We start from the raw sequence: 13,162 nt of genomic DNA on the forward strand, positions 1-13,162 counted from the left end.
TCGTATTTCGTTTGGGCAGTTTGCACACCCGCGGTATGAACATTGACTTCTCTAATTTCAGGTAGTCCCTCTTTCTTCTCCCCTTCTCAGCTCTCCCTCAGCCCACTGTCTCTGCCTCTTCCTTCTTCCTGCCCCCCCCACCCTCATATCAGTCTGCAGAAAGGTCTCATACCGAAATGTTGCCCATTTCCTTCGCTTCATAGATGTTGCCTCATCCGCTGAGTTTCTCCAGCATTTTTGTCTACCTTTGGTTTTCCAGCATCTGCAGTTCCTTCTTAAACATGTGATGAAGGTGATCAACGTGAGTATGATAATGGATGTTGTCTGCATGGATTTTATTGAGGCATTTGATAAGGTTTCCCATTGTATAAAGTTTCGAATGGTAGACTGATCCAGAAGATTAAGATGCATAACATTCACACTGACATGGTTGTAAGGAATCAATACTGGCTTGTTGATAGAAGATAAAAGGTTGTGGTTGGAGAACAATATTCAGGCTGGAGTTCCACAGGGATCTGCGCTGAGACCTCTGTAATATACAAAGGACTTGGTCATTAATGTAGATGGTTAGTTAGTAAGTTTGCAGACAGCACTAAAATTGATGAATTGGTCAAGTGGGGAAGGCCATCAAAGTGTTAATTCTGGCCAAATTGGAGATGCCAGGACAGTAAAGGCTTCTGGGCTGCTAGGCCATTCGGTCAATTTAAATATGCCTTCTGCAGAAATGGGACGCTGCAGAATGGTGCCAGTTTGTTTAGAGCTTAGATAAGAGTTGCAGGGAGAGAATGAACCATCTGCAGATTCTGACAATTAGGTGTAAATTGCATGGAACGGATTGAGTGAATGCAAACCAGACATACACATTGTAAATATTGTTGCAAACCTTTACTTTGCTAGATGTTGATTGGGTTAAGTATTGAGCATTGTCTGGTTTTCTTGAATATCCAGGCACTTGTTGCATAATTCATCTCTGTTAAGTTTCATCTAGAAACTTCGTCAGATACAAAGTATTAGTCACTATTATTCGGTTAGGGAAATGTCTATCATGTACTGTGTTAATTGATATATGTTATTGGACTGTATTGAGACCACCCCCATGTGGTTCGGCCCCTCAAGGTTAGGGGACCTATAAAAGGCCCCGAACCACAAGGTTCTGTGTCGATCTTATGGGAGGACGCTTAGGACTGCGTGACCTTCTGGAGTGTCTGTGTGAGCGCAGTTAGGAGGGCTTGGCCAGGCAGATGCAAGGATCGAACCCGTGGTGGTTTGGTATAGTAGTGGGAACTGTTATTGTGTTTTTCCAAAATAAAGTTTAGATGCCTGACTCATTATTTTATTGACTGAAACTAGACTGGGGGGATAGCTTAGAATGAGCTATTTACAAACGTACACAGTGGGATATGGATCAGCTACAGAAATTGGCAGAGAAATCGTAGAGTATGATCTGAGCCAGTGGTGAGCTGCTGCATGTAGGGAAATGTATGGGAAATGACAGTTAATGACAAGGTCCTTAGCAGCACTGATGTATGAAGGGATCTTGTGGTCCAAGGTTTTTGAAAGTGGAAATGCAGGTAGATTAGTAAAGAAGGCATATGGCATAATTGCCTTCATTGGTCAGTGCATTGAGTTTAACCATATAACCATATAACAATTACAGCACGGAAACAGGTCATCTCGACCCTTCTAGTCCTTGCCGAACACATAATCTCCCCTAGTCCCATATACCTGCGCTCAGACCATAACCCTCCATTCCCTTCCCATCCATATAACTATCCAATTTATTTTTAAATGATAAAAACGAACCTGCCTCCACCACCTTCACTGGAAGCTCAGTCCACACAGCTACCACTCTCTGAGTAAAGAAGTTCCCCCTCATGTTACCCCTAAACTTCAGTCCCTTAATTCTCAAGTCATGTCCCCTTGTTTGAATCTTCCCTACTCTCAGTGGGAAAAGCTTTTCCACGTCAACTCTGTCTATCCCTCTCATCATTTTAAAAACCTCTATCAAGTCTCCCCTTAACCTTTTGCGCTCCAAAGAATAAAGCCCTAACTTGTTCAACCTTTTTTTAAGAGTGGGGAAGTCATGTGCAGATTTATAGGACTTCAATTACTCCACATTTGAAGTATTGTCTGCTGATCACTCATTATGGTAAGGGTGTGAGGCTTTGGAGAGGGTGCGGAAGAGGTTTACCAGATTGTTGCCTGGAACAGAAGGTAATAACTATCAGGAGAGGTTGGCACTCTGCTCACCCCGTAACTTCAGCTTTTGGCCTCGCGCTGCAGATACCGGTCCCACTCTGGCTTCACTCGGAGGCTTTCGGTTCAACTCAGCAGCTTCTGGCTGGTCGTGCTTGTCGCTGCAGAAGCCGTCCATAGGCTGCTGGCTCCCCCGCGGGCTGCATGCTCTCCACGGGCTGCGCACTCTGCGTGGGTTGCTCAACGCACTCCGCCCTTCAGCTTTTTATTCTCCTAGCCGTGTTATTGACAACGGGTTCCAGAAGGGGCGGTTTTTACGATTTTTAAACCTTCATAACTTTTGTACTATTTCACCAAACGGAACAAAACTTATTTGACTTGCAGCAGAGGAGAATGGTAAGTAAAGTGGCAAAGATGGATAATATAGATAGATACTCCTTGGATTGCAACCTTGTCATGGTCGGGAAGCTTGTGTGTCTGACCCCTAGAGCTATGCCAGCGTGAGATTCGTCTCTGTTAGGGTCTCCCATGCTGGACAGGTCGACGGCTAGAGGCGAGACGAAGAGTGATCCACTGGTCCTCCAGGTTGGAGGTTGAGCACACGGCTAACAACCCTGTCTCGTAAAACAAATATTTTACTTAAACAACAACTGAAGGAATCAACAGGAGTGGAGGACCTTCGTTGCTGCCCTACATGCCAGGAGGCATAATAGGCAGTAAGTAAGTAAGGATAGATAGATAGAGATAGATAGATGCTCCAAACAGTTGATTTTGATTAAGCTAAGGTTTGACTGATGTCTCCTAACAGTTTTATTCTTGTTTTTCAGTCTCATAATGGCTTATTTGACTTTCATTGGCACAACTTTGGTCCTCATGTTGATATACAACAATAAAAGCTTCCAAAGGTGATGGAAAGGCTGGAGGAAAGATTAGGTGCTGAGATCTCTATTATAGCTGCATTAAAGAGTCAATTAAATACATTTGTGCAATTACAAACACCTGAGAAGCCAAACATTATGGTCCCAAACATTATGGTGCCCTGAAATGGGGGGGACTATGTATAAACACAGCTGTAATTTCTACATGGTGCAACTGAAATGTATAAGAATGGCCTTTAATAAAATCTGACAATGTGCACTTTAACCACGTGATTTTTTTTTCTATTGCAAATCTCAAATTGTTGAACACAGAGGGAAATAAATAAATGATGGGTCTTTGCCCCAAACATTATGGAGGGCCCTGCATTACCTTGCTGCCAGTATCTGCTAACTTCATCACCCCTTCATTCACTACCTGGCCCTTGCTCATTATCTGTATTGTTCTTCTGATCACTGATCACCTTCTATCTTCTCTCAATCTTCTCTTCGCACTGGCAATATTCCCACTCAACTCTCAGTCTCTGCGTCTGGTCTTGATTTGAAATGTCATAAATTCTTATCTATCCCCACCCCAGCATGCACACATTACTTGATCTAAATTCTGAATTCCTTTCATCTATTTCACTAAATTCTCTAGCTTGCTGTTCTTTCAGCAACTTTAAAGCTTTCTTCCTTTAACATCAGCCATGGGTAAACCATTTATTGGAAGTTTTCATGCCTTATGGATATGAACTCGTGCTTATTTATTATCATTTCTCAGAACCCAATTTGCCAAAGTCAATTCCACAATTCTATTTCTTTGAAACTTGCCTTTAGATTTGAGATTGAACTGTATCACTTTTTTTTCAATTCATTCCAATTCATTTCAATTCAATTCAATTCAACTTTAATGTTCCAATCTTGATGTAAAATTATTCATATTATGAAAGGTCAGTGAGTTTTACACCATTGGTATGGAAACTATTCAATAAAATCCTTGTGGATAGGATATATTTGCATCTGGAGAAGCATAGGCATGCTTTACATTTTCGTCCAAATTCAGGTCCTTTTTGTTAATTTATTATAATTCCTGCATTGCCACTGCTGTGGCAATTTCATTGTGCTATCTGGGACACATGACAATAAAACTCTCTTAACTTGACTCTTGACTGTTTAGGGTGCATTGGCCACCTCCCATCAACATGATGTAGTCCTGTCAAGCAGATTTTTATTTTCAGAGCAATACTACCCTTCTGTACTGGAGGGGGGAAGGGAAGAAACAAAAAGAACAAAGGCTTTGAGATGGGATTTTGATCAGGGGGAATGTAATGACTTTGGTGGTGCTGCTTGAAAGAGAATGGCAAAGGCTGATGAATAGCAAAAGGTGTGTCTGGGGGAGGTGTGAATAAGATGTGAAAAATTAAATCTGGAATTGCTGGAAGAGTAAAACCACAAACTTGATTTGTGTGTCAAAAGGGTATAGATTTGATAGTTGAAAGAAATGCCAACTTTTATTAAATCGATGCAGTATTCAACAGGAGACTGATGCCAATGGCAGGGGAAACTGGTTAATAAGCAATTTTAATTAACTCGTGATTGGATTATGTGGAAAATTGGTGTCCATGGTTGGGATTTCATTGAAGTGTTGTTTGTTCTTACAGGCTGTTGAGTCAATCCAAGCTGAAGATGAGAGTGCAAAGCTGTGCAAACGTAGAATCGAACACTTAAAAGAACACAGCAGTGACCAGGCAGCAGCAGTGAATATGTGGAAGAAAAAACGCATGGACCGTATGATGGTGGAGCACTTGCTGCGATGTGGCTATTACAACACTGCTGTTAAACTAACCAAGCAGAGTGGAATTGAGGTGAGTGGTGCTTGAAATGAATTGTTGCAGCTTCTCCAGTACTGTAAAATTGCATAATGGGGAGAGCTTAGTAAAAAAAAATCTCCCTTTTAACCTGCCATATAATGGAATATATATTGCCTGCAGTCCGTCTGTCTTTTTTTGTTTTCTTTTGTCCTGTTGTTTAGTTTATTTTGTCTATTTTAGTTGTGTTTGGAGGGGGGTGGGAGAAACTGTTTTTCGTCTCCTCCTTCCTTTTCTTGTCGTATCCTCATCTCCATCTGTGCTGAGGCCTATCGCGGAGCTGGCGGCCTCCAACTGGGATCGAGCTCGGATGGACTTACCATCACCCGGCGGGGTCCCTACATCGAAAGCTGGATCGCCTCAAGGCAGAGGGAGACGAGGAGGGAAGAGACAAGGACTTTAAGACTCCTCACCGTGAGGAGGTGTCTGGTAGACTCACTGTGGTGGATGTTAAACTGTGTTAAGTGTGTGTTTTGTTATTTTATTCTATGTTATGACTGCAAGGTATACAATTTCATTCAGACTGAAATGTCTGAATGCCAATAAAGGATACTTTACTTTTTCTTTATTTTTTACTTTTATTGCTGGTTTCATTTGGGTCAATTAATTCTGACCTGCGTATTTTTGTGGATTTGGAACTGAAAAAAGTCAAATCAGTAAATGAAAGTTTTGGAGAAACAGGAGGGTAACATTTTATTTACCCCAAACATTGCACGGATGAAAGTGATCATCGTATATATTTCAGTTTGACCATTTAATCCATAAAGACATTTCTCCAGTTTAATCTTCAAATTGATGGTGTACCCAGCCACGTTCTTAAAACCCGCATGGACCAACGATCTAGAGTTTTTGCAGACATTATGAACCTCCCATTACACCTGTTCTGAAAGTCCACCAAAAAAGCATAAGATTACATGTCTAAATGACTATTGATTGGTGGTGCCAATATCCATAATGAGGAAGTAGTTTCGGAGGTTGATCATGATGCATATTAATTCTTAGCTTGGCAAGGCCTTGGACCCAATACAATATGCCTATGGCCATAATCGATCAACCGAGGATGCGATCTCACTGGTTCTCAACTCCACACTGGATTGCTTGGACAACAAGTACATCCAGCTGTTGTTCATTGCAGCTCTGCATCAACACCACCATCCCCTCCAAACGTTATTAAAATTGCAGAACTGGATGTCAGCTCATCCTTGTGCAGCTGGATCATCTACTTCATCGGAAGGCCACAATCAATATGAATTACCAGCAACACTTCCTATAATAACCAGCACAGAAGCACCTCAAGGCTGTGTGCTCAGTCCCCTCTCTACTCTATTTTTTTTACCAATGTCTGTGTAGTTAACCATGGATGAATTACAAGTAACTATTAGGCAGAGTAAAGGAGGGAGATTGAGAATTTGAATGGTGCCAGAATAATCTTGCTCTCAACATCAGTAAGACTAAAGAACTGATTGGTGACTTTGGAAGGGGAAAACCGAGGCTCAATGAACCTGCCTTCATCGATCGGTTGGCAATAGAGAGAATCAAGATCAGGTGTGTACATCTTTGAAGATCTGTCCTGGGCCCAGCACAGTGATGCAAACACAAAACCCCTCAATATCTCAACAGAAGATTAAGGAGATTCAGTATGTTAATTAATACTTCCCTAAACTTCTGCAAGTGTACAATAGAGAGCATACTGACTGGTTGCATCACCTCTTGGTTTACCAACTCGAATGCTCAGGAACAAAGGAGATTGCAGAGAGTGGTAGACGCTGTCTGGTCCATCAGGGGGGGCTGACCTATCCCCCATCAAAGTGATCTATAGGCATTGCCTCATAAAAGCAGGAATATCATCAAAGATGCACACCAACCGGGCAGCCTCCTATCATTTTACTCCTACCATTGGGAAGAAGGTATTTGAGAATGAAAACCAAGACTACCAGTTTCAAGAATAACTTCTACCCAAACAACCACCAGCCTCTAGAAAACAACATGATACTGACCTGGACTTTTTGACAATAGACAACAGGTGCAGGAGTAGGCCATTCAATGTAATCATGGCTGATCATCCCCAATCAGTATCCCGTTCCTGCCTTCTCCATCGAGGGGATCTATCGCAGTCGCTGCCTCAAAGGCTGGCAGTATCATCAAGGACCCACATCATCCTGGCCACGCACTCATCTCCCTGCTACCTTCTGGTAGAAGGTACAGGAGCCTGAAGACTGCAACGGCCATGTTCAGGTATAGCTACTTCCCCACAGCCATCAGGCTATTAAACTTGGCTCGGACAAAACTCTGAACATTAATAGCCCGTTATCTGTTATTTGCAATTTATCAGTTTATTTATTCATGTGTGTATATATTTATATAATGGTATATGGACACACTGATTTGTTTTGTAGTCAATGCCTACTATGTTCTGTTGTGTTGAAGCAAAGCAAGAATTTCATTGTCCTATCAGGGACACATGACAATAAACTTGCGTAAACTTGATATCCCCTGACTCGGCTATCTTTAAGACCCCTATCTAGCTCTCTCTTGAAAGTTACTGGCCTCCATCGCCCTGTTAGGCAGAGAATTCCACAGACTCGCAACTCTCTGTGTGAAAAAGTGTTTCCTCATCTCCGTTCTAAATGGCTTACCCCTTATTCTCAAACTGTGGCCCCTGGTTCTGGACTCCCCCAATATCGGGAACATGTTTCCTGCCTCTAGCGTGTCCAAACCTTTAATCTTTTATGTTTCGATAAGATCCCCTCTCACCCTTCTAAATTCCAGAGCCCAGCTGCTCCATTCTCTCAGCATATGACAGTCCCGCCATCCCGGGAATTAACCTTGTAAACCTACGCTGCACTCCCTCGATAGCAAGAATGTCCTTCCTCAAATTAGGAGACCAAAACTGCACACAATATTCCAGGTGTGGTCTCACTAGGGCCATGTGCAACTGCAGAAGGACCACTTGGCTCCTATGCTCAACTCTTGTCATGAAGGCCAACATGCCATTCGCTTTCTTCACTGCCTGCTATACTTGCATGCTTACTTTCATTGACCTATGAACAAGGACCCCCCCCTTAATCCTGTTATACTTTCTCTTTTCCTAACTTGACACCATTTAGATAATAATCTGCCTTCCTGTTGTTTTTGCTACCAACGTGGATAACCTCACATTTATCCACTTTTTGACTGTCTTTGTTTGCACTCAGGACTTTGGGGTTGTTTTTTGCACTAGTATTGTTGTTGGTAATTAATTGAATTTTGTTTATACACTTTCACTGCATAATATGTTTAAAGGCCTGTGATGCTGCCACAAATAAGAATTTTATTGGTCTGATGTTGGTACAAATGACAATTAAACACCGTTGCCTCACTTGGAAGATCAGGGTGAGATCCTTGATTATGCTGATGGGCTTGCCAAATTCTTATTTGTGGCAGCATCACAGGTCTTCCAGTGTAAATGGAGTCAATGGAAGGAAGGTTGGTCTGGGCTGCGTCCACAACTCTCTGCAATTCCTTGCGTTGTTGGATGAAGTTGGTCCCAAACAATGCTGTGATGCATCCTGATAAAATGCTTTCTATGGTGCATCTTTGGAATTGGGTGAGAGTTGTTGGGATATGCCGAACTTCCTAAGCCTTCGAAGGAAGTAGAGGTGTTGGTGTGCTTTCTTGGCCATTGCTTTGATGTGGCTAGTCCAGGCCAAGTTGCTAGTGATATTTATTTCTAGGAACGAAGCTTTCAATCATCTCTGCTTCAGTGCTGTAAATGTATACCAGGGTATTTTTACCACTCTTGCAGTGCTGGAAAACCTGCTGCTACTTTCTGTCAACTGGTGCCTTGTCCACTCTGTTGCTCCCCCCTCCGCCGCCTCTTTCCTCTGAATCGGCAACATTTTCCACTGCTTTTCATCCGCACAGATTTGACTAGGAGTCATTCTTCACCGGCTCTCTCCTCACTTGCCTTCCCAATGTTGCACTGAAAATGGAAGAGCAGCGAGCTTGGGTGTCACTTTCATATCTATGAAGCAGACGGGAAGCCCTCGCGATCTTCCTGTTGCTAAATTTGTTTCTCACATTGAGTAAACGACCTGATCACAGCAAAACCCATACGTCCCACCTCTCTAAACCTGCTGGTTCCCTGCCGAATGGCTGTAGCGCATAATTCGGAAATTCACCAGTGTGCTTAATGAATTGTTTATGCAAGTGCGAGTTTGCCTGTCGCCTGTAGGGTAAGTCGGGGATTGCTTGCAAAATAAATGTAGTCACCTTGCCTTTCCCTGACACTTTGAAGTGAATTTTGAAAGTTAATGTTAAATCGACATGGAGCATACATTCAGGTTGTGCAGCTGAGAAACTCTTAACACATAGTGAATATTAAAAAAAAGTCTTTCCTTTGGCAATTTATTTTAATTTACTCTTTATTTATCAGTCGCTTTGCCATTGGGTAAGCACTTCACCAATATGCTTATCTACAGCCCTATTGCCACTCTTGTGATGAACTTTTGCACTCTCAAGGTTTGACACCATTTCTGATCTATATGAACTGTTATATTAGACTAAAAATAACTTCTGTACTTGTAATGACCAGATTGGCTAGCAAGATGTGAGGTAATTATTGACTATGTCCAGAACTATTGTTTGTTTATTGTCACGTGTATCGAGGTACAGTGAAAACTAGGTGGATGTTTTATAACATTTCACTGTTCACAGTACAGTTGTCATTTTACGCTCATTTCCTAGTTTTCAGAGCTGTATTTGTTCACAAATTGTTCATTAAATGTGTCACTGAATGTAGAGGTTGGATCTCATAAATATTTTTCAGATTTTTTTTAATGTCATTGTAATGGTTACCATGTTTCAGGAAAGATGTGAAGGTCCTTCGGTAACAGAAAATATTTAATCAAATGTTTCCATGGATGTGGGATTTCAGCTGCAAGATTGGAAAGTACAGAATTGGTTTAGGAAAGATCTGCAGATGGTGGTATAGAAACATAGAAAATAGGTGCAGGAGTAGGCCATTCGGCCCTTCGAGCCTGCACCGACCGGCATTCAATCTGATCATGGCTGATCATCCAACTCGGTATCCTGTACCTGCCTTCTCTCCATACCCTCTGATCCCTTTAGCCACAAGGGCCACATCTAACTCCCTCTTAAATATAGCCAATGAACTGGCCTCAACTACATTTTGTGGCAGAGAATTCCATAGATTCACCACTCCCTGTGTAAAAATGTTTTTCTCATCTCAGTCCTAAAAGATTTCCCCTTTATCCTTAAACTGTGACCCCTTGTTCTGGACATTCCCAACATCGGGAACAATCTTCCTGCATCTAGCCTGTCCAACTCCTTAAGAATTTTGTAAGTTTCTATAAGATCCCCCTCAATCTTCTAAATTCTAGCGAGTACAAGCCGAGTCTAACCAGTCTTTCTTCAAATGAAAGTCCTGACATCCCAGGAATCAGTCTGGTGAACCTTCTCTGTACTCCCTCTATGGCAAGAATGCCTTTCCTCAGATTATGAGACCAAAACTGTACGCAATACTCCAGGTGTGGTCTCGCCAAGACCCTGTACAACTGCAATAGAACCTCCCTGCTCCTATACTCAAATCCTTTTGCTATGAATGCTAACAGACCATTCACTTTCTTCACTGACTGCTGCACCTGCATGCCTACTTTCAATGACTGGTGTACCATGACACCCAGGTCTCGTTGCATCTCCCCTTTTCCTAATCTGCCACCATTCAGGTAATAGTCTACTTTCCTGTTTTTGTCACGAAAGTGGATAACCTCACCCCCCCCCCCCCCCCCCCCCCCCCCCCCCCCCCCCCCCCCCCCCCCCCCCGTTTCTTAAAGAATGAGGACATCTCCAATGCCCTGGAATGGAAAACCTCATCCTGGGTGCAGATGAGGTGTAGACAGAGGAATTGGGAGCAGGGGATATAGTCTTTACAGGAAGCAGAGTGGGAAAAAGTGTAGTCTAGATAGCTATGGAAGTCAGTGGGTTTGTAGTAGATTTGTAGTAGATGTCGGTCAATAGTCTTGTCTCCTGTGATGGGGATGGTGAGATCTAGAAACGGTAGGGAGATGTCGGAGATGGTCCAAGTGAATTTGAGCGCAGGATGCAAATTGGTCATGAAGTTGAAGTCGTCAGTAAGTTCTGCATGAGTGAAGGAGGTAGCACCGATGCAGTTGTCAATGTACTGGAGGTAGAGTTCGAGGATAGGGCCAGTGTATGCCTGGAAGAATGATTGTTCGACATGCCCTACAAAGAGGCAAGCATAGCTAGGGTCAATACGAGTGCCCATAGCTACGCCTTGGCTTGGAGAAGGTGGGAGGAGTGAAGAGAAGTTGTTGAGGGTAAGGACCAGCTCTGCGAGGCAGAGGAGAGTATTAGTAGATGGAAATTGGCTGGTTCTGCGGTTGAGGAAGAAACGGAGGGCTTTAAGACCTTCCTGGTGGGGGATGGAGGTGTAGAGTCACTGGGCATCCATAGTGAGGGAGCGGGTGCCTGGAAAACGAAAGTCATTGACGAGACAAAGAGGGTATGAGGTGTCTTGGACATAGTAAGGGAGGGATTGAACCAGGGGGGATAGGATGGAGTTGAGATATGTGGAAATTAATTCAGTGGGACATGAACAGGCAGAAACAATGGGTTTGCCAGGGCAGTTCTGTTTGTGGATTTTGGGGATATCAGGCCATGCGTGGCTGGGGTACGATAAGGTTTTAGAGGGTAGAGAGCCGGAAGTGATGAAATGGTGTGTGATGTTAACTTATTCTTGCACAGATCTGTTAGTATTGAATAATCAAAATTCCTTTCAGTTCAGTTTTAATCTGTCACAAGAGTAAAATATACTTGAATATCTTTTATGGGGATTTTATTTTTATTTAACGTAGAGATAATTTGGATGCTTCGTTTAGATTAATTTATGCCCAGCAGGCAACAATACAAACAAAAGAAAGTCGGTTATCTACATTAATAATGGGTTTGAGCATATCCCCTTGGTTTGATATTGAGCAAATTCGTAATTTCCTGCTTTCAGTTTCCTCCCCCAAATTAAAGATTTACATGCTATTTGTCAATCTAACAGAACCTTCCTAGGAACTAATGAATTTTGGGAAATCAAAATTAACACGAGTCATTGTGAGCAACTTTTCCAACACTATGGAATTAGGAATGTTTCAAAATAGATAATTTCAGCAGAAATGTAAGTAAAAATTAGCCAAGTGACCCAACGTGTCATTTAATAAGATCCTGCTCATCTGATTTTAGTCTCGACCCACTGTCTTGCTTATTATCTATCATTCTTGTGTACAATCTATCAGCCTTGAATGTATTCGATGATTTTGACCCCCAGAGCTCTGGATTTAAAAACCTTGTGGGGGAAAAAAAAAATTCTCATTGGTTTCAGGCTGCATCTTTGGTTCTTCAATTTGTGCATCTGCAATTGTTTCTGATAGATTTAAATACAATGAATAGTGGTTATAGGTCATTTGTGTCTCTGAATTTGGGCTGGTTGTTTGGTTGTTGCCAATTCAGTTTGAAAAGGGTTTCTTAAAATGTGGCATACTACAAATTCATTGACTTGATTTGCTGAGGGATTATTGAAGATCTAAATGTTTTTCTTGTAATTTTGAATAGGAACAATACAGCACAGTAACCGGACCTTCAGTCTGTTCAGTCCGTGCCTCAGCTGAACACGATGCCAAATAAACTAAACTAAACCCTTCTCCCTACAAATAATCCTTATCCCTCCATTCAAAATGTGTGTGCCTATCTAAAAGCCGATTAAAAGCTATCTTGCCTGCTTCTGTCACCACCCTTGACAGAGCGTTCCAAGCACTTGCTACTCAATAAAAAAAAACATGACTTGAACTGCACATCTTCTTTAAACTTTGCCCCCTCGCCTTAAAACTATACCCTCTAGTCTTTGACATTTCCACCTGGGAAAAGATTTCTGACTGTCTACCTGATTTACACCTGTCAACATTTTATAAATATTTATCCAGTCTCCCCTGCAGGTTCCTGAAGAGATTCTAAAACTGACTTTGAATTTGTGTATTAATTTGCCTTCATGACCAGAACTTCCTGGTAGGCTTGAATCTGTTGTGCATTATTTCTTTAAAGTAATTATTACTAGATGTTGCTTCTCACCTATACCCAACTGCATAATATTTTGAAGATCCTAAATTTGTACAGCACAGGAATGGGCCATTCTGTCCACAATGTTTGTGCCAAACAAGATGTTGCTAAATTGATGTA

The 13,162-nt window shown here is 42.2% G+C and overlaps 1 protein-coding gene across 1 annotated transcript in view; it reads left to right on the forward strand.

Moving 5' to 3' along the window:
* maea (macrophage erythroblast attacher, E3 ubiquitin ligase) overlaps positions 1–13,162 on the forward strand; it is a 57,927-nt gene that overhangs the window by 11,605 nt on the left and 33,160 nt on the right. The window contains exon 3 of the mRNA XM_055651897.1: positions 4,715–4,918. Coding sequence (XP_055507872.1) covers positions 4,715–4,918 — 204 coding nt within the window. The remainder of the gene's footprint in view (positions 1–4,714; positions 4,919–13,162) is intronic.

The sequence above is a fragment of the Leucoraja erinacea genome, chromosome 1 (assembly GCF_028641065.1).
Source record: "Leucoraja erinacea ecotype New England chromosome 1, Leri_hhj_1, whole genome shotgun sequence".
Classification (NCBI taxonomy): domain Eukaryota; kingdom Metazoa; phylum Chordata; class Chondrichthyes; order Rajiformes; family Rajidae; genus Leucoraja; species Leucoraja erinaceus.